This window comes from Schistocerca gregaria, chromosome 5 (assembly GCF_023897955.1).
Source record: "Schistocerca gregaria isolate iqSchGreg1 chromosome 5, iqSchGreg1.2, whole genome shotgun sequence".
Taxonomy (NCBI): domain Eukaryota; kingdom Metazoa; phylum Arthropoda; class Insecta; order Orthoptera; family Acrididae; genus Schistocerca; species Schistocerca gregaria.
This window is the reverse complement of record NC_064924.1, coordinates 599,731,512-599,758,101: the sequence shown is the minus strand read 5'-3', so window position 1 is coordinate 599,758,101 and position 26,590 is coordinate 599,731,512. Positions and strand designations below refer to the sequence as shown.

The 26,590-nt window shown below is 38.7% G+C and overlaps 1 protein-coding gene across 8 annotated transcripts in view; it reads right to left on the bottom strand.

The window, feature by feature from the left end:
* LOC126272480 (E3 ubiquitin-protein ligase Nedd-4) overlaps positions 1 to 26,590 on the bottom strand; it is a 203,398-nt gene that overhangs the window by 172,993 nt on the left and 3,815 nt on the right. For all 8 annotated transcript variants that reach the window (XM_049975359.1, XM_049975360.1, XM_049975363.1 and 5 more), the window contains exons 2-4: positions 2,237 to 2,316; positions 2,062 to 2,143; positions 1,888 to 1,926 (exon numbers count right to left, since the gene is read on the bottom strand). In XM_049975359.1, coding sequence (XP_049831316.1) covers positions 1,888 to 1,926; positions 2,062 to 2,143; positions 2,237 to 2,316 — 201 coding nt within the window. The remainder of the gene's footprint in view (positions 1 to 1,887; positions 1,927 to 2,061; positions 2,144 to 2,236; positions 2,317 to 26,590) is intronic.

Genomic DNA, 26,590 nt, shown 5'->3' with positions numbered 1-26,590 from the left:
AGGGAAGTCTTTCCGCTCCCGGGATTGGAATGACTCCTTACCCTCTCCCTTAAAACCCACACCCTTTCATTTTTCCCTCTCCTTCCTTCCTTCCTGACGAAGCAACTGCCAGTTGCGAAAGCTTGTAATTCTGTGTGTGTGTTTGTGTGTTTTGTTCATGTGCCTGTCTGCCGGCGCTTTCCCGCTTGGTAAGTCTTGGAATCTTTATTTTTAATATATATATATATATATATATATATATATATATATATATATATATATAAAACAGAAAGAAACTTCCACATGGGAAAAATATATTAAAAACAGAGATTCCAAGACTTACCAAGCGGGAAAGCGCCAGCAGACAGGCACATGAACAAAACACACAAACACACACACAGAATTTCGAGCTTTCGCAACTGGCAGTTGCTTCGTCAGGAAAGAGGGAAGGAGAGGGAAAAAAATGAAAGGATCCTTTCATTTTTTTCCCTCTCCTTCCCTCTTTCCTGACGAAGCAACTGCCAGTTGCGAAAGCTCGAAATTCTGTGTGTGTGTTTGTGTGTTTTGTTCATGTGCCTGTCTCCTGTCTGCCGGCGCTTTCCCACTTGGTAAGTCTTGGAATCTCTGTTTTTATATATATATATATATATATATATATATATATATATATAATTGTTGGGTTCAAATTAATGATGATGTAAATAAAATAGAAAGAAACTTCCACATGGGAAAAATATATTAAAAACAAAGATTCCAAGACTTACCAAGCGGGCAAGCGCCGGCAGACAGGCACATGAACAAAACACACAAACACACACACAGAATTACTAGCTTTCGCAACCGATGGTTGCTTCTTCAGGAAGGAGAGGGAAAGACGAAAGGATGTGGGTTTTAAGGGAGAGGGTAAGGAGTCATTCCAATCCCAGGAGCGGAAAGACTTCCCTTAGGGGAAAAAAAGGACAGGTGTACACTCGCGCGCCCACACACACACACACACACACACACACACACACACACACACACACACACACACATCCATCCGCACATACACAGACACAAGCAGCTTGTGTCTGTGTATGTGCGGATGGATGTGTGTGTGTGTGTGTGTGTGTGTGTGTGTGTGTGTGTGGCGCGCGAGTGTACACCTGTCCTTTTTTTCCCCTAAGGGAAGTCTTTCCGCTCCCGGGATTGGAATGACTCCTTACCCTCTCCCTTAAAACCCACATCCTTTCGTCTTTCCCTCTCCTTCCTGAAGAAGCAACCATCGGTTGCGAAAGCTAGTAATTCTGTGTGTGTGTTTATGTGTTTTGTTCATGTGCCTGTCTGCCGGCGCTTTCCCGCTTGGTAAGTCTTGGAATCTTTGTTTTTAATACGTATATTGGAAATCTTCTCCCTCTATTTCCAATAAGTACAATACATATCACTCTACGCTAATAAACTTTGTATCAAAAGTAGGTTCAATGTAGTCTTAATGAACAAAAAGTAACATTGGATTCTAATATTTTCCTACAAATATATGGTGAACAAAAACTCACAAATGGAAGTATTTCCAGAAATAAAAACTATATCTCATTGTCCGTTAATACGATTCCACCCATTTTCCAATTCAAAAGTAAAGAAAAATGAGCATATGTGAGTATGAAACATTGTATTTTACAAATTCTTTTAACTTATGTAGGTATCTTATTTGACAACATGTCAGATTTGGTTGTGGCACAATAGTTTAATAACCAATGTTTTGGTTTCTTTGGTGATGCACTTTATATTTTTCTATAATTATAGTAATCACCAGTTTCAAATTTAGGCTTAATTCAGTAAGAGTATGAACTAAAAGTTTGTACCATACATGAGGTAACAACTTGTGCACTATAAAATCTTACTTCCTTTTCTTAGCTTGTAAAAACTTACACGAAATACAAATTCTTCATTCCATTGTGGATTTAACGTCTGAAAAAATAAAACAACGATTAAACAGCAAGTAAATGATTATATATTACTACATAAATTAATATTTTGCTAATGCACATATGAAATCAAAGTAACAAAATTACCAGATTTCTGCATTAATCACTAGTAACTTACTTTCTTCTTCGTTTTTGTAAGTACCGAATCAATAGTTTCATCTCCATTGACGGTATTGAGATCTATTCTAACATAAGGATCACTGTAACAGAAAGAAAATATTAGACAAAAACTATTGTTTTCTTTTTGTTATTATTGAAATTGTCTACAGTCACTGTAAGGAAATTTAAGCTACCTGGCTCCAAATATGTCTTTCTTTGCTAAATGGTGCCCAGCTATTACTCTCAGTCTCAGTTTAGTTGTTGGCTCTACAGGCTGGAACACAAATTTAGTACACTTCAAACAATGTTAATAACAAAAATATAATACAGTTACACTAACCTAACTGAATAAGTTAGATGCAGACATTATATTCTGCATGGATAGAATAATCTCCACTGTACACAAATCTGAATACTAAAAAATTGATTAAGGCAACTGATCACAGTCTAGTTTAAATTCAGTCATAAATATATATCACTGACACTGAAAACTTAGGTTTCTGTATGTCGCATTAGACAGTAACTTAGGAATATTTCTTTTAATTTAGTCTAATGTGAAGGCAATTAATTGATTGTAGTCCACATCGTAATATGGAGTGTGTTTTCTCAGAATGGCATGTACACTCCACATACTTAGCTCTACTTCTACAAGCTCTAGATTAACAACACAGGCCAATGAAATTTTTTTTTTTTTTTTAAAGATTTTTTACTTTGACAACTGATCTTTATAGATTTTTATGAGCTGAATCAAAGTCTAACCTTAGTTTTTTGTATCACCCACAGCTTTTGAGCAATATGCTTTTTATTATATAGTATAAAAATCCTATGCTATACGGTAAATGGAGGAATTATTGAAATGCTTTGTTACAACATAAGCTATGATCTATGTTAAAAGAGGTTTTGCTTGTCAGCTGGAATTGGTTTGTATTTTCTTTCTATTTTTTCTTTGAAGCTTCTTGTGTAGCTTTTTCTTTGATGAGTCACGTGCTGAACTTCTCAGTGAATTCACGAACAGTAGTCGTTCATCATATTGGTGTTCCACCGGACTTGGTAGCATTTCTCCATCACAGTAATGACCCGGTGAAAACACTCTCCTTGCTCCTCACTAACATCTCTCATATTGTCCGGGGAGTAATCAAGGTGACTGTTCAAAAAGTGAACTTTCAGGCTCATTAAAAATCGTAAAGTTTAAACTTCTTTAACACTGCAGCTATAATAGAAACATATTCTGGGTCTTTTTCAAGTCCTAAGAACTTTGTAATGACTTGCTTGAATGATACCCATGCTTCTTTCTCATTTAAGGTCATTGTGGATTCAAAGTTAACATCAAACATCAATTTTCTAATGTCAGGTCCAACAAAGACACCTTCTTTTAGTTTAGCTTCTGAAAGGTGCGGAAACTTTTGGCAGAGATACTTAAAACATGGTTCATCTTTAGGAAAAGCCTTCACAAACTGTTTCACTGAGCCTAACTTTATATGTAGAGGAGGTAGGAGTATACTTTTTGGATCTACAAGGTTTTTGCATAAAATGTTGTTCTCACCAGGTTTTAAAGACTCCCTCACAGGCCAGTTCTTTCTGCACCAGTCTTGATCCCTAGCACTCACCAGGTTTTAAAGACTCCCTCACAGGCCAGTTCTTTCTGCACCAGTCTTGATCCCTAGCACTACTGCCCCATTCACACAAGAAACATGGAAATTTGGTAAAGCCACCTAGCTGACCAAGGAGCATGCATCTTACTTTTAGATCACCACACATCATCCAACTATGAGCAGAATAGCTTATTTTATTTAGCACTATTTCCAGGTTTTCACAGCTTTCTTTCATACGTACAGAATGTCCAACAGGTATAGATGCATAAATAAAACAGCCTTTAAACTAATTTTGAATAAATCAATAAACAGCCTCCGGTCTTCCTTTTTGTATTCAGAACCAAACTCATTCGTCAGACTAGGAATGTCTGGGCAGTACACTAAATCACCTTCTTGTTGGCGATAAAAAACTTGGAAAATTGCTTCTCTCTCTCTCTCTCTCTCTCTCTCTCTCTCTCTCTCTCTCTACTTGGATATGCTTGTTCCAACTGCCAGTAAGTTCTTTTCTTTTAATCTAGACCCAAGCAATTCAGCTTTTTCTTTCAGTAAGCCCATAAGCCCATACCCCTAACCAAATTGTTAAGCTCCAGTTTGAGTAAACAATTTCGGCTCTAGACTTTCTGCATTACAATGGAATTCTTCATCATCTCATTCATCTCAATCACATTGTACATCAGAAAATACTTCTATTGGAATAGAATTTAACTCGTCTGTTGATTCAGGAACTGGCAAATCTACACCATGCATGCACCAACCTACATTGGTCGGATGGCGGGTGGAAGGTTAGAGTAACTTATTACCCTCTTGTTTTTCAAATTATGACCAGTAATATCAACACTGCAAAAGTAGCACTCATCGGAATGATTGCTTGGCTCCCTCCATATCATAGGAACAGCAAATCTAAAGGCTTTTTTCTTCTTTTTGGACCATTTTCTCTGATCTTCAACACACACATAACATACCTTATGTGCACCAAGGATTTATCTCGATCACCACATTTAGATTCAAAGTATGATAGGTTAACCTTTTCCACAACGTCTGTAATGTTTTTTGGTGTTTTTTAATCACAAATTCGCCACAAATATAACAAAAACTATCAGCAGAGTTTTTATAAACACAATTAGACATTGTACTGAGCACATGTACAGGAAACAAGAAAGTGAAGTTACGTTGACAGTAAACAAAACACTATCTGTTAACAAAAAAATAGAATTGACCTTTTTTGCCAGCAAATGTTTTTCAGCAGTGCTACCAATGTCTTCTACATTCATTACACCTCTTTTTTAAATTATTTTAACTACATAAAAGCTGTTAAATTCTTTAAAAATGGTGGGTAATACAGTTTTTTTAAGTATTATATTTGGATTTCCCACCCTAAAAAATGCCAGAATAAGGAATTTTCAGCAAAAAAGTTTTTCCATCACTGGCCTGTGTAATCCATAAGGCCCAATGCTATCATTATCACCTAGACAACTTGCAACACCCAACATCAACAACATTAATTTACATATTCTGATCTCTCGGACAGAGAAAACAATGGATGCCTGTGTGAGCTGTGCTAATGAGAATGAATACGAGTTATTTTGTATATGTATAATGAAGATCTTTGATACAATATATGATAAGGAAAGTTGCTACTCACCATACAGTGGACATGCTGAGTCACAGATAGGCACAACAAAAAGGTCTTTGATAGTTGGATAATATCTAGCAGTATTTTTCAGTATGCCTATCTGCCACTCAACAGCTCCTCTATGTAGTGAATGGCAGTCTATTCATTTCATATTATTGTTACTCCATCCCAGATTTTCTGTTGCTTGAAAAAGTAATTTTAAATTGTCTGAACAGACTGACATAATGGCAGCACTGTTTAGAACCACTGCTTACAGTAGGTACCGAGAACGACTCAGGTGTGACAGCTGTTCCCTCCAGGCGCAAGAGACAGAACCAGTGTGTCAAGTGGGCACCACCACTCAAACTGATGCAGTGTAAAATAACTCCTCCACTGCTTAATGGCTCATTTTCTTAGTAGGAATCAACAGAAAAATGGTGATAAGGACTTATCATAGTGTGCATTCTGCAACCCATTTGCACCCTGTGCCAGCACAATTGATTCAAAGTTTCTTGAAATTTCAGCAACTGCAGCTATGACTACAACAACAGCACCATAAACAACAAGAACGGCACGCTGTTATACTGCGGCACCTGTCTCAACAGCATGAACATTAGTCAGTGGTCACACCCCATTGCAATTTGCCTACTTTGACAAGGCTTCAGAGGGCTGGAAGGTATAACTTCCAACATTTTTTGTTGCACTGCATTGTGTATAGACTTTTCCAGTAAGCAACAAAGTTCTTTACTTTTGTTTTTTAGCCATCATTTCCGTAAGTTTGTGCAAAAACTGATCATTAACTCTTTTGATTTATCTTTAAATGATTATGTGCTCTGTTAAATACAGAGGCCCTCAGATGCATATCGTTGCAGCTAGGCTACAGTTTAGAATTATATATTAATACCTTTAGCTGCTGACTGGCATTGATATACATCAACAGGGACGGGTGAGAATGAGTGCCCCGACCGGGACTCAAACCCGGGATCTCCTGCTTACATGGCAGATGCTCTATTCATCTGAGCCACCAAGGGCACATAGGAAAGTGTGACTGCAGGGACTATCCGAGAATCCATACTCCCCCTCCCGCGAGATCCACATTCTCACTTTATATGTCCACACACTATGTTTGTAGTGTCCCTAACCAACACACTCATTACTCGTGGAAGACATTCTTACCCAGTACCATAAGAGTTTGGGTAATATTTGTGCACACGCATAGAAGGAAGTGGTCATGGCCGGTATTGCCAGAAATATATACTTATATGGGTATGGTATCTGTTCTTTCGGACTCGTCCGAAAGAAAAGACACCATATCCATATAAGGCTGCAGTTTAATCAGTGTCATAAACAAGATGGTTACTCTTCCACAACATGGAATGTCGTTGCAAGATCTCTCACACCACTGCAATTTCACTTCTCAGACATGTAAAGTTTCCTTTGTAGAATCACTGATTCGTGATCTGGCTTTGTGCCTAACCCCTAATGGGAAGTCATGGCTAAAGTATTAGCAACATCCAATCTCAGTCTTAGTGAAGTTTTTAAAATTGCTACAACTTTTGAGGTTGCTTCTGAAGCTGAGCATACTGTTACTAAGAAAAGTGTCAAAAGTAGTCAATCATCATTGCAAGAAAAAGCCAGCTGATGATTGATTAATCACACCACCACCACCACCTTTTTACACCCCTAAATCTCACCAGACTTTATGGTGGTCTGGATCGCCAGGTTCCTGTGAGAATGACAAATATGACGATATTAATCATCCCCCCTGAGTGCCAAGTAAACATTTTTTTAATAATGAACATGCAAGTAAAAAAGCCTTCCCCTCAACATTGCCTCATTCACCACACAAGCTAATGACACCTCAGTCCTGACCTGGTCACATACATAATTCAAGAAGTTGCTGCCTGCCCCATGCTGCACGCTGTTGAACATATAGGGCAAACTCTGGCAACTAGTGGGTGTGCGTCAACAAGCTGCTCACCAGCAGCCAGTACCACACAGCTCAGTGACCAAACATTGCTCCACAGAATCATGGCAGCTGACCAGCCAGTTCTACCAGCACCTGAGAAGCTGACATTGGCTCTTACTATTTCCAGCCAGTCACTGTAGTTCCAGATGGATACTTTAGCTGCCATTTCATTACTCAATGTACACATGTACTGGTGGTTCAGCTTAACTTTCAGTGCAAAGGGCTCAGTAATGGGCCATGTCTTACTGCCAAAATAAAATTCCTCTTTCTAAAGAATTATCATTTACAGCTACATACAAAATTGCAGAGCACTTACTACTTACTAACATTCTTAGTTGTGATGCTGTAAACATTTACAGCTTAGATTCATTTACAGCTTTTGGCTTCAAAATTGGGATACACATAAATTTAGTGTGTAAAAAAGTGCCACTTTCTAACGTCTATTCTCTTTGCAAAAAATACAAAGATTTTTGAAGCATTGCTAGGTTGGTTGGTTTGTTTGCGGGAGGAGACCAGACAGCAAGGTCATCGGTCTCATCGGATTAGGGAAGGAGGTCGGCCGTGCCCTTTCAAAGGAACCATCCTGGCATTTGCCTGCAGCGATTTAGGGAAATCACAGAAAACCCAAATCAGGATGGCCGGACGCGGGATTGAACCGTCATCCTCCCGAATGCAAGTCCAGTGTGCTAGCCACTGCGCCACCTCGCTCGAGCATTGCTAGGTTATGCAACTACTTTTACTGCTCATACTTCTGTAAATCAATCAGTGGTACCTAAATTTTGCAGAGCTCACCCACTACTGTTTGCTGTACGAGATGCTGCTCAGGCTGATCTCTCATGGCCTCATGAACAAGCAGTCATTTCATCAGTCTCAACCTGTCAATGGTTGATGCCTATGGTTGCTATTAAAACAACCTAACAAGTCTTTATGCATTTGCAATAACTTCAAGGCAGCTAACAATGCTCAGTCCAAAACTGATCTCTATCCTATGTCTTGCTCACATGATGTTAACAAAACTAGGCAGAGGTCAATACTTTTTAAAAAATCGATTTAAAAAAAATTATATCTACAACTTTTGTTAGATACCACATCAAAATGGTTGCTGGTCTTAAATATGACATTCAGCTTGTACCAGTATAACTGTTTATCTTTTGAAATTGCAAGGTTGTCTCCATATTCCATAAATACTTACAAGACTTGATTCATGGCACTCCACACTATATTAACTATTTAGACAATATCATAGTAACAAAATTGAGGCACAACAAACAGTGCAGGAACCTTTAATCCTTTTGCAAAAGGCCCTTGGAAAGCTGCTTACACTGTCAATTACACAAGCACAGTTTTTTTCATCCCAGTATTAAACATATGAGGGCACACCCTCAGTATTGCAAGTGTTGTGCTCATATACAAACGTGAAGCTGCAATAATAAATATGACAGTGCCTGCTAACCTCATACAATTGCAGCCATTTCTCAGCAAGATAACTTATTATGCAAATTTTATTTCCCAAATTGTGCATCCACTGAATGAGATGTGCAAAGAGGGCATAAAAACTGCATAGTCAGCTTCCTGTCTACAAGCTTTTCAATGCCTTAAAGATTACCTCAAAATAGTCCAGAGCCTTATACACTAGGCCTGCAGTTGACAGGCGCAACTGACTCATTACAGCAAGGGATTGTGGCAGTTTTATCCCATAAATTGTCAGATGGCTCTGAAGACCAATTGCCTATGCCACCAAATATTAACAGTGGTGCAAGCAAATTTTACCTGTTACCTGATTACAAAACTTCAAAATAAATTTTTAGGCATCAATCTAAGTTCCTTGAAAGGATAGCACAGTGACTTCACCGAATGGCATTCCAATTTGCTTGCCATTCAAATATATTTGATCTTCTTTACACTGTAAATTATTTTTAAGGCTTTCTGCTGAACTTGGGAACAGTTTAATTGCACCACTGTTAATATTTGGTGGCATAGGCAATTGGTCTTCAGAGCCATCTGACAATTTATGGGATAAAACTGCCACAATCCCTTGCTGTAATGAGTCAGTTGCGCCTGTCAACTGCAGGCCTAGTGTATAAGGCTCTGGACTATTTTGAGGTAATCTTTAAGGCATTGAAAAGCTTGTAGACAGGAAGCTGACTATGCAGTTTTTATGCCCTCTTTGCACATCTGATTCAGTGGATGCACAATTTGGGAAATAAAATTTGCATAATAAGTTATCTTGCTGAGAAATGGCTGCAATTGTATGAGGTTAGCAGGCACTGTCATATTTATTATTGCAGCTTCACGTTTGTATATGAGCACAACACTTGCAATACTGAGGGTGTGCCCTCATATGTTTAATACTGGGATGAAAAAACTGTGCTTGTGTAATTGACAGTGTAAGCAGCTTTCCAAGGGCCTTTTGCAAAAGGATTAAAGGTTCCTGCACTGTTTGTTGTGCCTCAATTTTGTTACTATGATATTGTCTAAATAGTTAATATAGTGTGGAGTGCCATGAATCAAGTCTTGTAAGTATTTATGGAATATGGAGACAGCCTTGCAATTTCAAAAGATAAACAGTTATACTGGTACAAGCTGAATGTCATATTTAAGACCAGCAACCATTTTGATGTGGTATCTAACAAAAGTTGTAGATATAATTTTTTTTAAATCGATTTTTTAAAAAGTATTGACCTCTGCCTAGTTTTGTTAACATCATGTGAGCAAGACATAGGATAGAGATCAGTTTTGGACTGAGCATTGTTAGCTGCCTTGAAGTTATTGCAAATGCATAAAGACTTGTTAGGTTGTTTTAATAGCAACCATAGGCATCAACCATTGACAGGTTGAGACTGATGAAATGACTGCTTGTTCATGAGGCCATGAGAGATCAGCCTGAGCAGCATCTCGTACAGCAAACAGTAGTGGGTGAGCTCTGCAAAATTTAGGTACCACTGATTGATTTACAGAAGTATGAGCAGTAAAAGTAGTTGCATAACCTAGCAATGCTCGAGCGAGGTGGCGCAGTGGCTAGCACACTGGACTTGCATTCGGGAGGATGACGGTTCAATCCCGCGTCCGGCCATCCTGATTTGGGTTTTCTGTGATTTCCCTAAATCGCTGCAGGCAAATGCCAGGATGGTTCCTTTGAAAGGGCACGGCCGACCTCCTTCCCTAATCCGATGAGACCGATGACCTTGCTGTCTGGTCTCCTCCCGCAAACAAACCAACCAACCTAGCAATGCTTCAAAAATCTTTGTATTTTTTGCAAAGAGAATAGACGTTAGAAAGTGGCACTTTTTTACACACTAAATTTATGTGTATCCCAATTTTGAAGCCAAAAGCTGTAAATGAATCTAAGCTGTAAATGTTTACAGCATCACAACTAAGAATGTTAGTAAGTAGTAAGTGCTCTGCAATTTTGTATGTAGCTGTAAATGATAATTCTTTAGAAAGAGGAATTTTATTTTGGCAGTAAGACATGGCCCATTACTGAGCCCTTTGCACTGAAAGTTAAGCTGAACCACCAGTACATGTGTACATTGAGTAATGAAATGGCAGCTAAAGTATCCATCTGGAACTACAGTGACTGGCTGGAAATAGTAAGAGCCAATGTCAGCTTCTCAGGTGCTGGTAGAACTGGCTGGTCAGCTGCCATGATTCTGTGGAGCAATGTTTGGTCACTGAGCTGTGTGGTACTGGCTGCTGGTGAGCAGCTTGTTGACGCACACCCACTAGTTGCCAGAGTTTGCCCTATATGTTCAACAGCGTGCAGCATGGGGCAGGCAGCAACTTCTTGAATTATGTATGTGACCAGGTCAGGACTGAGGTGTCATTAGCTTGTGTGGTGAATGAGGCAATGTTGAGGGGAAGGCTTTTTTACTTGCATGTTCATTATTAAAAAAATGTTTACTTGGCACTCAGGGGGGATGATTAATATCGTCATATTTGTCATTCTCACAGGAACCTGGCGATCCAGACCACCATAAAGTCTGGTGAGATTTAGGGGTGTAAAAAGGTGGTGGTGGTGGTGTGATTAATCAATCATCAGCTGGCTTTTTCTTGCAATGATGATTGACTACTTTTGACACTTTTCTTAGTAACAGTATGCTCAGCTTCAGAAGCAACCTCAAAAGTTGTAGCAATTTTAAAAACTTCACTAAGACTGAGATTGGATGTTGCTAATACTTTAGCCATGACTTCCCATTAGGGGTTAGGCACAAAGCCAGATCACGAATCAGTGATTCTACAAAGGAAACTTTACATGTCTGAGAAGTGAAATTGCAGTGGTGTGAGAGATCTTGCAACGACATTCCATGTTGTGGAAGAGTAACCATCTTGTTTATGACACTGATTAAACTGCAGCCTTATATGGATATGGTGTCTTTTCTTTCGGACGAGTCCGAAAGAACAGATACCATACCCATATAAGTATATATTTCTGGCAATACCGGCCATGACCACTTCCTTCTATGTGTGTGCACAAATATTACCCAAACTCTTATGGTACTGGGTAAGAATGTCTTCCACGAGTAATGAGTGTGTTGGTTAGGGACACTACAAACATAGTGTGTGGACATATAAAGTGAGAATGTGGATCTCGCGGGAGGGGGAGTATGGATTCTCGGATAGTCCCTGCAGTCACACTTTCCTATGTGCCCTTGGTGGCTCAGATGAATAGAGCATCTGCCATGTAAGCAGGAGATCCCGGGTTTGAGTCCCGGTCGGGGCACTCATTCTCACCCGTCCCTGTTGATGTATATCAATGCCAGTCAGCAGCTAAAGGTATTAATATATAATTCTAAACTGTAGCCTAGCTGCAACGATATGCATCTGAGGGCCTCTGTATTTAACAGAGCACATAATCATTTAAAGATAAATCAAAAGAGTTAATGATCAGTTTTTGCACAAACTTACGGAAATGATGGCTAAAAAACAAAAGTAAAGAACTTTGTTGCTTACTGGAAAAGTCTATACACAATGCAGTGCAACAAAAAATGTTGGAAGTTATACCTTCCAGCCCTCTGAAGCCTTGTCAAAGTAGGCAAATTGCAATGGGGTGTGACCACTGACTAATGTTCATGCTGTTGAGACAGGTGCCGCAGTATAACAGCGTGCCGTTCTTGTTGTTTATGGTGCTGTTGTTGTAGTCATAGCTGCAGTTGCTGAAATTTCAAGAAACTTTGAATCAATTGTGCTGGCACAGGGTGCAAATGGGTTGCAGAATGCACACTATGATAAGTCCTTATCACCATTTTTCTGTTGATTCCTACTAAGAAAATGAGCCATTAAGCAGTGGAGGAGTTATTTTACACTGCATCAGTTTGAGTGGTGGTGCCCACTTGACACACTGGTTCTGTCTCTTGCGCCTGGAGGGAACAGCTGTCACACCTGAGTCGTTCTCGGTACCTACTGTAAGCAGTGGTTCTAAACAGTGCTGCCATTATGTCAGTCTGTTCAGACAATTTAAAATTACTTTTTCAAGCAACAGAAAATCTGGGATGGAGTAACAATAATATGAAATGAATAGACTGCCATTCACTACATAGAGGAGCTGTTGAGTGGCAGATAGGCATACTGAAAAATACTGCTAGATATTATCCAACTATCAAAGACCTTTTTGTTGTGCCTATCTGTGACTCAGCATGTCCACTGTATGGTGAGTAGCAACTTTCCTTATCATATATTGTATCAAAGATCTTCATTATACATATACAAAATAACTCGTATTCATTCTCATTAGCACAGCTCACACAGGCATCCATTGTTTTCTCTGTCCGAGAGATCAGAATATGTAAATTAATGTTGTTGATGTTGGGTGTTGCAAGTTGTCTAGGTGATAATGATAGCATTGGGCCTTATGGATTACACAGGCCAGTGATGGAAAAACTTTTTTGCTGAAAATTCCTTATTCTGGCATTTTTTAGGGTGGGAAATCCAAATATAATACTTAAAAAAACTGTATTACCCACCATTTTTAAAGAATTTAACAGCTTTTATGTAGTTAAAATAATTTAAAAAAGAGGTGTAATGAATGTAGAAGACATTGGTAGCACTGCTGAAAAACATTTGCTGGCAAAAAAGGTCAATTCTATTTTTTTGTTAACAGATAGTGTTTTGTTTACTGTCAACGTAACTTCACTTTCTTGTTTCCTGTACATGTGCTCAGTACAATGTCTAATTGTGTTTATAAAAACTCTGCTGATAGTTTTTGTTATATTTGTGGCGAATTTGTGATTAAAAAACACCAAAAAACATTACAGACGTTGTGGAAAAGGTTAACCTATCATACTTTGAATCTAAATGTGGTGATCGAGATAAATCCTTGGTGCGCATAAGGTATGTTATGTGTGTGTTGAAGATCAGAGAAAATGGTCCAAAAAGAAGAAAAAAGCCTTTAGATTTGCTGTTCCTATGATATGGAGGGAGCCAAGCAATCATTCCGATGAGTGCTACTTTTGCAGTGTTGATATTACTGGTCATAATTTGAAAAACAAGAGGATAATAAGTTACTCTAACCTTCCACCCGCCATCCGACCAATGTAGGTTGGTGCATGCATGGTGTAGATTTGCCAGTTCCTGAATCAACAGACGAGTTAAATTCTATTCCAAATTGGAATTCTATTCCAACTGCCACTGAATACTAGTTTTGGCCACAACTGCAGTCACTATCAGCACCACCCCATGGACCTGACACACCAGCAACCACCTCCCACACCAATAGCCTTAACTCTGCAATCCCCACTCACTGGTACAACCTGCACTCCCATTACCTAATTATAAATAAGTAAACAAGCAGGTCATTGTGTGGAAGCCTATGGATGCAGCACAACTCCAATTACCCACCACTCAGTTGTACCAGTGCAGCACTGCCTCTGATGAACTGCCAACTCCACTGCCCTTGTTCCCAGCAGTCAACTGGAGTTGGCCAGTCCAGCACAGTCATACTTCTCAAACCCATGGCAGGGAACACAGCTCCACTTCCCAGCCTTCCACAGAGACAACAGCACAATTGTGGTCATCATCAGCCATACATGCTGATTTTGGGGAATACGATTTAGTATCAATAGCATCTCAGAGATGCTGCACATTGCTACAATGACAGCCACCACCTCAGGCCGCATGATGTAGAATTGGTGTGAAACATTGGTCACACCATTCACTTCACTATATACTGCCTACGAGACCAGTAATCACTTGTTATGTGCTGTATCAAGTGGTCAGTATCTAACCACATCACTAAGCATACACAACAACACTATTTTGTTTCTGGGACAGTTGGTTTTCGCTACTGGTATACATTCAGTGTGCAGCTTACCAAGACTACTGCATTGTTTGTGATTTATGCTTTCTTAACAGGAGTGGAAAAAAACACTATTGTTTGTCAGCTGAAATTTGAGAGAAAACAGTGAAATCATGTTCAAGAAAAGGGTACGGGTGAGTAGAGTAGAGTAGAGTAGAGTAGAGTAGAATGAAATGGATAGCAGTGATAAGAAAAAGAATTCAGTTTATTATGACTTTCCCTGAATGTGCACAATCACTAGGTATGAGTGCCTCAAATTACTTCTGTCATGCACTGAGATGCTTTAATGACATATTTGATACAATTAAAATCTATAAAAATTAATTGCTTCAAATTACAGTGGTGCATATATGTGTATGTGTGTACATATCTGTACATTCACTATTGAGTAGAATTTAAAAAAAAAAAAAAAAAAAAAAAAAAAAGGATAAATTGGCCAGGTGTAAGCAGGACTTAAACACTGAGGTTTTCATAACTTATTTATGTACTTAGACAGTTCATTCATTCTGAGACACTATCATTTGTCCTGTTATTGATATTAGTACTGGCAGGATATCAGTCTCAGGAATTCCAAGATTTTTGAGAAGGTTTTTAATTTCAACAACATAAAGGTGACAAACTCGTGCAGGAGATGGGCGATCACTATTACAGTAATCAGTAGTTCTGCATTCAGGCTGACTATGTCAGCAGTGGTAAAAGTCAAACATTAGGCAACGAATGACTTTATTGCTCCAATGAAACATTTAGGAATTTATCCATCTGCAGATATACTGGAGCAATTATTGCATCTACATGTGGCATTTCATGTTGTATATGAAGCAATGCGAATTTTTGTTTCTTATACAACATGAAACGCCGTATCTATGCGCAGTAAATGCTGCTGGGTATCTGATGATGGCTAAATTCCAAAATGAGTCATACAAGCAATAAAGTCAGTCCTTGCCTGATGTTTGACTTTTACCATTGCAGCCCAGTCAGTTTGAATGCTGAACTACAGACACTTAATTTCAACAATGTAGGAAAAGGTAGATTGCTACTTACTGTAAAGAAGACACGTCAAGTTGCAGAAAGGCTGTCTTAATTGTGCCTGTCTGCAACTTGACATGTCTGCTTTACATTAAGTAGCAATCTGTCTTCTCCTACATTGTTGATATTCCCATCTGGATTTTTCATTGTTTTAATCTCAAGTTTGACATTACATAACAAATGACAAAACAAATATTTTGTAATGTAATATAACTGCAAATTAACAAACTTGAGTTTTCTTTCCTTTACTTGTACTGTGAAACCTTGCTTCCTGCCAAGTTTTCATGATTCTAGTTCAACAGAAAGTACTCTATAGGTTTTGGTGAGTGAGTTTGCAAGTATTAAACTATACAAGAGAGAGCTGCTAAGGAATCATATACCTCAGTGTGTGACAAATTTCAACCTGCTACATCTACCTGTTCCTGAGAAAAAGGGTTTTTGACAGTTGGACACACAGACAGGCAAAGTGATCACATAAGGGTTCCGTTTCTGCTGATTAAGATACTGAACACTAGAAAAAAAAAAAGAATAAAATCACGTCATTTACACAACAGCCACCCTGATAAACATTAAAATCAATAAATCAAAATTTAACTGTCTTCAAGCAGGCAGAATCAGGTATTTATGAATATCCTAATTCAGTCTTATTTCCAGTATTCACTGAGGAGGAAAAAAATAATTTGCATATAAAAAAATTCCTGACTATAATGACTAACACTCAGTTGCTTCTCAATAAAAAATCTAAGGCCTGTTCAACTGAAAAACTAAGACTATTTCAATGAAAATAATTACAGCAGTTTCAGGCATGGCATAGAAACAATACAATCCATTAGTACCTACCAAATAGTAAATTATGGTGTGTAAAAAAAGGATAAAAAGGGCTGAAGGGAGAGCAAGCTTTAAGATCTTGTAAATGAGTTCATCCACTTGGAGCACAATGTTGAATTGGACAGAATTGAGAGAACTATCCAAAGATTCACCTTAACGTAGAGATATTGTGAGAACTCTAAATCTGTGAGTCAAAATCTGAATGAACATCAGCTCGAGTCTCCTTCCTACTGAATTGCAGCCCAGAATCTAAATTATCACACTCTCCTCAGTACATTTAAAATAAAAAACGAAATTTAAATATGTTACTAGGATCATTTCTTAATACAGAGCTTCCTATATTTTCTTATCTCCAAAGTAAGTTTGGAGTTTTTACCATGGTCTAGACTTGACATGAAACCTTGAAAGTTATTATCAGATGATTATCTTATTCAGGTGACCAAAAATTACTATTGCTTATTTGAAGTAAAAATGAAGTAATTTGTAAATGTTGCCCACATTTAAATTAATAAATCTTTTACAGTTTTTTTCCAATAAACAGGTTAAATTTGGATGATCTGCCAGAAAATAGAAAGAGGGCAACTAGCTGATAACCATTTAACTGCAAAAACCATCATGATGGGTCTTAAAAACAACTTCTAAAACCACGTTATCGGTATGAATACTGCCACAGTGAAGCTTCGTTGCAAAAATTCACAAAACACAGATACTTTGCAAGTACATTAATGGAACAGTTGTGTACACTGTGTGATCAGAAGTATCCGGACACCCTTAAAAAAATATGTTTTTCATGTTAAGTGCATTGTGCTGTCACCTACTGCCAGGTATTCCATATCAGTAACCTCAATAGTCACTGGACAACGTGAGAGAGCAGAATGGGGCACTCTGCAGAACTCACGGGCTTCGAACCAGATCAGGTGATTGGGTGTCACTTGTGTCATACATCTGTACGCGAGATTTCAACACTCCTAAACATCGCTTGGTCCAGTGCTTCTTATGTGATAGTGAATTGGAAATATGAAGGGACACATACAGAACAAAAGCGTACAAGCCAACTTCACCTGTTGACTGACAGAAACCACAGACAGTTGAAGAGGGTCGTAATGTGTAATAGGCGGACATCTATGCAGACCATCACACAGAAAATCCGAACTACATCAGGATCCACTGCAAGTACTGTGACAGTTAGGTGGGAGGTGAGAAAACTTTGATTTCACGATCAAGTGGCTGCTCATAAGCCATACAGCATGCCGGTAAATCCCAAACGATGCCTCACTTTGTGTAAGGAGTGTAAACATTGGACATTTGGACAGTGGAAAAACATTGTGTGGAGTGATGAATCATGGTATGCAATGTGGCGATCCAATGGCAAGGTGTGGGTATGGCGAATGCCCCGTGAATGTCATCTGCCAATATGTGTAGTGCCAACAGTAAAATTTGGAGGCGATAGTGTTATGGTGTGGTTGTGTGTTTCATGGAGGGGGCTTGCACCCCTTGTAGTTATGCGTTGCACCCCTTGTAGTTATGCGCGGCACTATCACAGCACAGGCCTACATTGACGTTTTATGCACCTTCTTGCTTCCCACTATTGAAGAGCAATTCAGAGATGGTGATTGCATCTGTCAACACAATCGTGGTGGTGGTGGTGGTGGTGGTGGTAGTGGTGGTGGTGGTGGTGGTTAGTGTTCAACGTCCCGTCAACAACGAGGTCATTATAGACGGAGCACAAGCTCGCGTTATTGAAGGATTGGGAAGGAAATCGGCCGTGCCCTTTCAAAGGAACCATCCCGGCATTTGCCTGAAACAATTTAGGGAAATCACGAAAAACCTAAATCAGGATGGCCGGAGACGGGATTGAACCGTCGTCCTCCCGAATGCAAGTCCAGTGTGCTAACCACTGCGCCACCTCGCTCCGTACACAATCATAATGCACAGCCTGTGGTGGAGTGGTTAAACGACAATAACATCCCTGTAATGGACTGGCCTCTACAGAGTCCTATCCTCGCTCCTACAATCATATAATTAACACATTTTTAGACAACATATTTTTTTACATGTGTGATATATAAAACTCAAAATTCAGTTTCAATGCTAGGTGGTGGTTGTTGTCCTCTTCAGTCCTGAGACTGGTTTGATGCAGCTCTCCATGTTACTCTATCCTGTGCAGGCTGCTTCATCTCCCAGTCCGTACTGCAGCCTACACCCTTCTAAATCTGCTTAGTGTATTCATCTCTAGGTCTCCATCTATGATTTTTACCCTCCACGCTGCCCCCAATACTAAATTGGTGCTCCCTTGAAGCCTCAGAACATGTCCTACCAATTGATCCTCTTCTCCCCAATTCTATTCAATACCTCCTGATTAGTTACGTGATCTATCCACCTTATCTTCAGCATTCTTCTGTAACACCACATTTCGAAAGCTTCTATTCTCTTCTTGTCTAAACTATTTATCATCCATGTTTCACTTCCATACATGGCTACACTCCATACAAATACTTTCAGAAACGAATTCCTGATACATAAATCTATACTCGATGTTAACAACTTTCTCTTCTTCAGAAACGCTTTCCTTCCCATTGCCAGTCTACATTTTATATCCTCTCTACTTCGACCATCATCAGTTATTTTGCTCACCAAATAGCAAAACTCTTTTACTACTTTAAGTGTCTCATTTCCTAATCTAATTCCCTCAGCATCTACCGACTTAATTCGACTACATTCCATTATCCTTGTTTTGCTTTTGTTGATGTTCATCTTATATCCTCCTTTCAAGACAATGTCCATTCCGTTCAACTGCTCTTCCAAGTCCTTTGCTTTCTCTGACAGAATTACAATGTCATTGGTGAACCTCAAAGTTTTTATTTCTTCTCCATGGATTTTAATACCTACTCCAAATTTTTCTTTTGTTTCCTTTACTGCTTGCTCAATATACATATTGAATAACATCGAGGAGAGGCTACAACCCTGTCTAACTCCCTTCCCAACCACTGCTTCCCTTTCATGTCCCTCGACTCTAATAACAGCCATTTGGTTTCTGTACAAATTGTAAATAGCCTTTTGCTCCCGGTATTTTACCCTTGCCACCTTCAGAATTTGAAAGAGAATATTCCAGTCAACATTGTCAAAAGCTTTCTCTAAGTCTACAAATGCTAGAAACGTAGGTTTCCCTTTTCTTAATCTTTCTTCTAAGATAAGTCTGAAGGTCAGTATTGCCTCACGTGTTCCACCATTTCTACGGAATCCAAACTGATCCTCCCTGAGGTCCGCATCTACCAGTTTTTCCATTCCTCTGTAAAGAATTCGCGTTAGTATTTTGCAGCTGTGACTTATTAAACTGATAGTTCGGTAATTTTCACATGTGTCAGCACCTGCTTTCTTTGGGATTGGAATTATTATATTCTTCTTGAAGTCTGAGGATATTTCGCCTGTCTCATACATCTTGCTCACCAGCTGGTAGAGTTTTGTCAGGACTGGCTCTCCCAAGGCCGTCAGTAGTTCTGGAATGTTGTCTACTCCCGGGGCCTTGTTTCGACTCAGGTCTTTCAGTGCTCTGTCAAACTCTTCACGCAGTATCTTATCTCCCATTTCGTCTTCATCTACATCCTCGTCCCTTTCAATAATATTGTCCTCAAGTACATCGCCCTTGTATAAAACCTCTATATACTCCTTCCACCTTTCTGCTTTCCCTTCTTTGCTTAGAACTGGGTTTCCATCTGAGCTCTTGATATTCATACAAGTGGTTCTCTTTTCTCCAAAGGTCTCTTTTAATTTTCCTGTAGGCAGTATCTATCTTACCCTTAGTGAGATAAGCTTCTATATCCTTACATTTGACCTCTAGCCATCCCTGCTTAGCCATTTTGCACTTCCTGTCGACCTCATTTTTGAGACGTTTGTATTCCCTTTTGCCTGCTTCATTTACTGCATTTTTATATTTTCTCCTTTCATCAATTAAATTCAATATTTCTTCTGTTACCCAAGGATTTCTAGCAGCCCTCGTCTTTTTACCTACTTGATCCTCTGCTGCCTTCACGACTTCATCCCTCAGAGCTACCCATTCTTCTTATACTGTGTTTCTTTGTCCCTTTCCTTTCAATTGTTCCCTTATGCTCTCCTTGAAACTCTGTACAACCTCTGGTTCTTTCAGCTTGTCCAGATCCCATGTCCTTAAATTCCCACCTTTTTGCAGTTTCTTCATTTTTAATCTACAGGTCATAACCAATAGATTGTGGTCAGAGTCCACATCTGCCCCTGGAAATGTTCTACAATTTAAAACCTGATTCCTAAATCTCTGTCTTACCATTATAAATCTATCTGATACCTTTTAGTATCTCCAGGATTCATCCATGTATACAACCTTCTTTTATGATTCTTGAACCAAGTGTTAGCTATGATTAAGTTATGCTCTGCGCAAAATTCTACCAGACGGCTTCCTCTTTCATTTCTTAACCCCAATCCATATTCACCCACTATGTTTCCTTCTCTCCCTTTCCCTTCTGTTGAATTCCAGTCACCCCCGACTATTAAATTTTCGTCTCCCTTCACTACCGTGTGGGTAAGCTACTACAAACAGCATAGTGAATGCATTATTGTGACCAAGATAGACACAAAGCTCTAAAAAGTAGCTCCATCAAAGAGGCGCACTGGAAGTTTGAACACATTCTTCTGGCACTCAAATTATAGCTGAAATCTTTTATTTTGCCTTATACATGTTTATTGATGTCTGGGATAAGTGAAATAAGAAGTCCTGATGAATAGGACCTAGCTTAAGTCCGAATAGCAAAAGAATAAAAATAGCAACAATGTTATTTCTTAATTGTCAGCCCCCCCCCCCCCCCCTCCCCCCACTCTCTCTCATTGCAAGCTTGCTCTTGCTGCTAACCACTTTGTTGCACCTCCAATCCCATCACAAGGTGATTTCCTGTGACCAGTAGCAAAAAAGTTCCATTCTGCTGGCATTCCAAGATAACTCTTATGATAGCACAAATTTAGGAAATTTTGGAAATTTTTATATTGAGCACTGGAGCCATCACTGAAATAATGAATGTGGGATATCTGTGCAAACTGTGCTTTTATATATTTGATAAGCTCCTGGATAAAAACATGAACTGTAATAGTGTCATGCCGCAATCAATCACTGATAGTGCAAAAACTTAAAGATTCTACTTTCTCATTTTGACGAAAGTAGATAACAAATGGATGAATTGTTGCTTGACTACTGTCCCAGTGGAAGCCTTGCACAGCATCCTGAATGATAAAAGAATAATTTTCTGCAAAATCCATTAGGACAACAAGCTCTTCGTCTTTCAGGTGACATTTAAGACCTTTAAGGTGCAAGCTTTGATGCTTGGCAATGTAATAATGGCATGACACTCCATATTTTATTTTTTTACATCTTCAACAAATTCATCCACTACCATTTGTTTCGTGTCGAGTGTGGCCCGATCGGTATGTATCCGTTGCTAAACACAATTTCCTGTGGCTCATGATGTAGGAAATAGCTGGCAATTTCAGACGCTATAGCTTCGGGCCCAGGACACCTTTCACAGTGATGTAGCATGCACTGTTTAAGAGTTCAAACTGCAAACTGCCTTGCTGAGAATCTCCTTATAATTTTCACGTATACCAGCTCTGCTAAGCACAAGCTTAACATTTTGGTGAACTGCACAGACGCTAACTGCATGCATTCCAGCTGATCCTACTGTTACACACCATTTGGGTCTAAGTTCACAAAAGTTTGAGAACCCTATTTCTGGACCATTTATATTCTTATAGATAACATACATTTCCCGTAAATTGCAAAGTAACAATCTTTTCTGCATGTATGTCTTTCTATCTAAAAGTCCAACTGAAATACTATCTTTTTTTCCAGAGCACACCCTACTATACTCATCATCTTCAAAAAAATTTTGCACTCTACTAGCAACTTCTGGTAATTTCCTGCTTTGCCTATTTTCGGGAAGTGCCAGAATGCCCTTATCTGCCTTAAGCTTCTGAGCTTTCTTTACCATTCTTTCAGACATGCTGAACTGAGCTGCTGTTTGTCTGACTGTCCAACTTACAAGTGCCAAGGTTAAAATTTATGAATTGCATTTTGCATCTTGGCTTTCAGTTCAGTCAACAAATTGTATAGTCGGCACAGTTTCCACATTCCTTAATTTCACTAGCAACTTCAATTTGTCTGTTTACTCCCATTGCATTTACAATTCTGTTTTTAATCACGCTTTGAGCCTTTTGAATTTTCTTCTTCACATATTGGGGCTTATCTCTGTAGCTTACTGTTCTCTTCAGGGGTGAAATACTGTTAGACAATAAGCTACTATTTAATAATTCTTTTGATGTAAAGTCCTCATCAGAATGTGATGATGAAGCTGATAAAGCTTCGTCCAAGTGTTTATTTAAGGTAGTCCTGCAAGCCAGACAAATTTTCTGACCTGGCTTTATGTTATTAACAAGCTGTTTCTTCAACATATCAGAAGCCTTATTAGATGTTTCAGTATCAAGCGTGCGAATTCCTGCCTTAACATTATGATTCACCTTCCCAAAGGGATTGAAGCTTTTTTTTGTAACCTCTCATATTGTGTCAATAACAGGGCTTCATGGTGTAGGCAAACTTGAGAGGTATTGTCCAGCTTTGCTTCAGAACGTCGGACGAACAACTTTTTCCTTATCACTAAAATCCGCAAACCATTTTAAAGTAGCTTTTTTGGCAAAGGAAGTGACATCACAGTTTGTTCCACTATCTCCTTGCCCAATTGAGCATGAAGGTATGCTGTTCCCTTCTGCATCTATATCTAATCAGTAACTAAGTGCAAATTATAATCTGTTTAAATTTCAGAGAAACTGCTACAGAATGCAATTATACACAATGTATAAAACCAATTTAAAAAACCTAATAAGAGATATATGCTATAAAAGACACAATCAAAACAATTTTTTGTAAATTAGATTACAAACTTTGATGGTCTTACGAATCACTTAACAAGCCACACTCAGTCAAGAGAACCCACTCACTATGCTGCGAACACACCACTGAAATACTGATTGTTCGAACAAGGCTCACAATAATGAAACCGTTTGTTAAAGTAATTGTTGCCATTATATTTTCTATAAACAGTGAATCTTGTGAATTTTCTCTGTGAAACTAGTGGTTACGTATTTAACAAGGTAGTAGGCTACATTTAAGTGTGATTAAATACAAAATTAAAACTCTTGGATGTTTAACCAACCAATTTCACATGTTTCCCTAATAACTTGAACACAAAAATTCACAGGTTACAACACCTAGGTATTAAAATCTCTGCAATATTGATTGGAAAATTTACATCACTTGATGCATGATTCAAGCAAACAGATTCTTTTTTGGAAAAATGTTTTATACAATTGAATCCAAAAATTAGGTCTTCATTTTCCACTTGTAAATATTTACAATTTTGGGAAGTACAAAAAATATGAAGCTATTATTCATTGAATTCTTTATGATCTATCTTCTCTCTCTCTCTCTCTCTCTCTCTCTCTCTCTCTCTCTCTCTCTCTCTTTTACAAATGGGGAAAGTTTTATGCAGATGAACACTTACGATAAAAGCAGAAGAGCTACTTCTCATAGATAGTTTTCAAGTTTTTCTGACAGTCTCATTGCCTATTTACCAGATCTTTTTATTTCAATTATTCAAGTCACTAATAAACATTTATTAGGCACAATAAAAGGTTTCAGGTATAATTTGAGTGCCAGAAAAATGTGTTCAAACTTCCAGTGCGCCTCTTTGATGAGCTACTTTTTAGGGCCTTATATGCTTGCATTGCAAAACCAAATCCACTTTTCTAGATAGTTTAGAATATGCTCATTCTAATGACCATAGTTTAGAAGAGTTTGGAGAAAACACTTTTTTGAAAAATTTGACTAAAAATACCCATTTTTAGCACTTTTTGAAAAATCATCAACTTCACCCTAGATTTGTGAAAGATTGGAAAGCAATAGGAGAATGAAATTTTATATTCTAAGACCTTGTGTTGGTGAGTTATGGTGTGCAAAGTTTCATGTCCATCCCACAATTACTTTTGGAGATATAAAAAACTAAAGTCTGCATTATTTTTTTTAAACAGCTATTTTGTTGCACAACTTCAAATTATCTATATGAAAATTGCTCAGAAATCCTTTTCTTAATATTTTACTTCAAAGAGCTCTAAAAGTTGTATAAGATGGCCAAATTTTGCTTCTTTCATGCAAATACTTACAGAGATATCTCATCTCAAAGTTGCTGAAAGTTCAAGTATGCACTATTGGAAGCTGTGCCATGGTTTCAAACAAGTGACTATATCTGTGCAAGTACTGAATTTCTGAAACTGAAGCTTTACCAGTGTTCATTGAGAACATGAGTGAATGTTCATACAAAATTTCATCAAAATCCATGGTCATGTGGGAACATTTCTTGATATTAGACCACTTGGCACGGAATGGCCCCAACAAAAAGGTCTATGGTTCATAAAAACACAGAATTCGTTGAGATTTTATGAAATTTGAGAAATTCTTCAGATTTTCCAGGTTAAATGTAAGGCCCTGAGAATTCCAGGTTTTCCAAAAGAATTGGCATCCTGGCAATGGTGTTGTTCATGTCTGGTGTTGGTATCAGTCCTGGTAGAGTAGGTAAGGGACAAGGAAAGCATCAAATGTTGATTGATTACTGTGAAGACTGTGTAGATGTCAATCTACAGAGACAGCATTACCAGTACCTTACAAAAGGCTGAAGGGGGCCTCATTGCAGTGCTCCAGTTTGTCAGCTGGCCAAATCTTACATATCCACATTTACGAAAAATTCGGATGTGACAATGGCCTGATGTTGGGCTGCACCCAAACATGATGGCAGACATACTAGCTGTCAAGACTTGGTTCACAACATCTGACCACTGCAAGGAGGAACTGCAGTTTTATTATTGTGTACCAAGCACATTGTAATCCCTTCATATCTTTGTCTGCTTTTCCAGAAGAAGTAATGGACACTCTGCAAAATTCTGTCGTCTCCCACTACTGGTCAGTCTACAAGCAGCTGGACTAAAGAGCTGCACACATGTAGACTGCTGTTACCACTAGAAAACGTAACTGTGACTTGATCACTGTAGTGGTCATGCATCACACACTGCTGATGAATGCCATCACACTGTGGTTATATATTAATACCAGTTCAGAAATACCCCTTGCGACCATTATCAGCAAGCATGACAGTGACCTGGGGAGAGGTTTCACCCTTCCTATGTTACAGAGAGGTACAGTGGTCTTACACATTACACCATGGTGTGGGGAGACAGTGTATGACTTCAGGTCACAGCTGGTAGTGATTGAGGGAACTGACGGCACACCGGTACATCATGTACCTCCTGCATCATGAGTGACAGTGTTGTGGTGTCATTTTTCAACACAATAATCCTCACATCTGTCCCCAACAGAACGTGTGGGACCCACTTGGTCGTCATCTCTGTTCAAATCTCAGATTCCGGGATATCAAGGACCAGTTACAATGGTGGTGGGCCAGCTCACCTCATGAGAACCTGTATAATACACTTCACAACCAAGTAAGTCGATGTATCATAGTAAAAATACATGGGCTCAAGCTACCAAAGTTTTTGTAAATTGAACTCAATTTTGCTGTCTCTGAAACATCAAATACCATCTCAACCCATGAAATTTCATTTTTTTCCACCTCATCTTCAGGTTTATCTTTTTTTCCCCAGTCACTATATGAAAATGACCTCTCATCCCAGTCTGTTGACTGATTTTTGCTGAAATGCGGCCACTCAAATCTACCAAGAAACAGGAATAGAAAGGATGAAGTATAAAATATATTTTTTGGAATAATGATTTATGAGGAAAAAACAAACAACTTTGTGAGGTAGGGTGGCTCACATGCCTAAACTATACAAATAGCCATACCATAGGTGCAACCACAATGGAGGGGTACCTGAAAAGAGGCCTGGAAAGGACTGAAGGGACAATTGTCTGGATGACTGGTCTGGCATGGTACCATCAGCCAACATGATCTAACTCTGCTGGAGCTGTGAATAGCTGAAAGCATGGGGGACTACAGCTGTTATTTTTCTATGCACTTGAAGCTCTACCATGTGGTTAAATGATGATGGTATCATCATAGATAAAATATTCTGGAGATAAATAGTGTCCCAGTGTGATGTCAGGGTGGCTACTACTTAGGAGTATGTCACTGTCAGGAAAAATAAAACTGG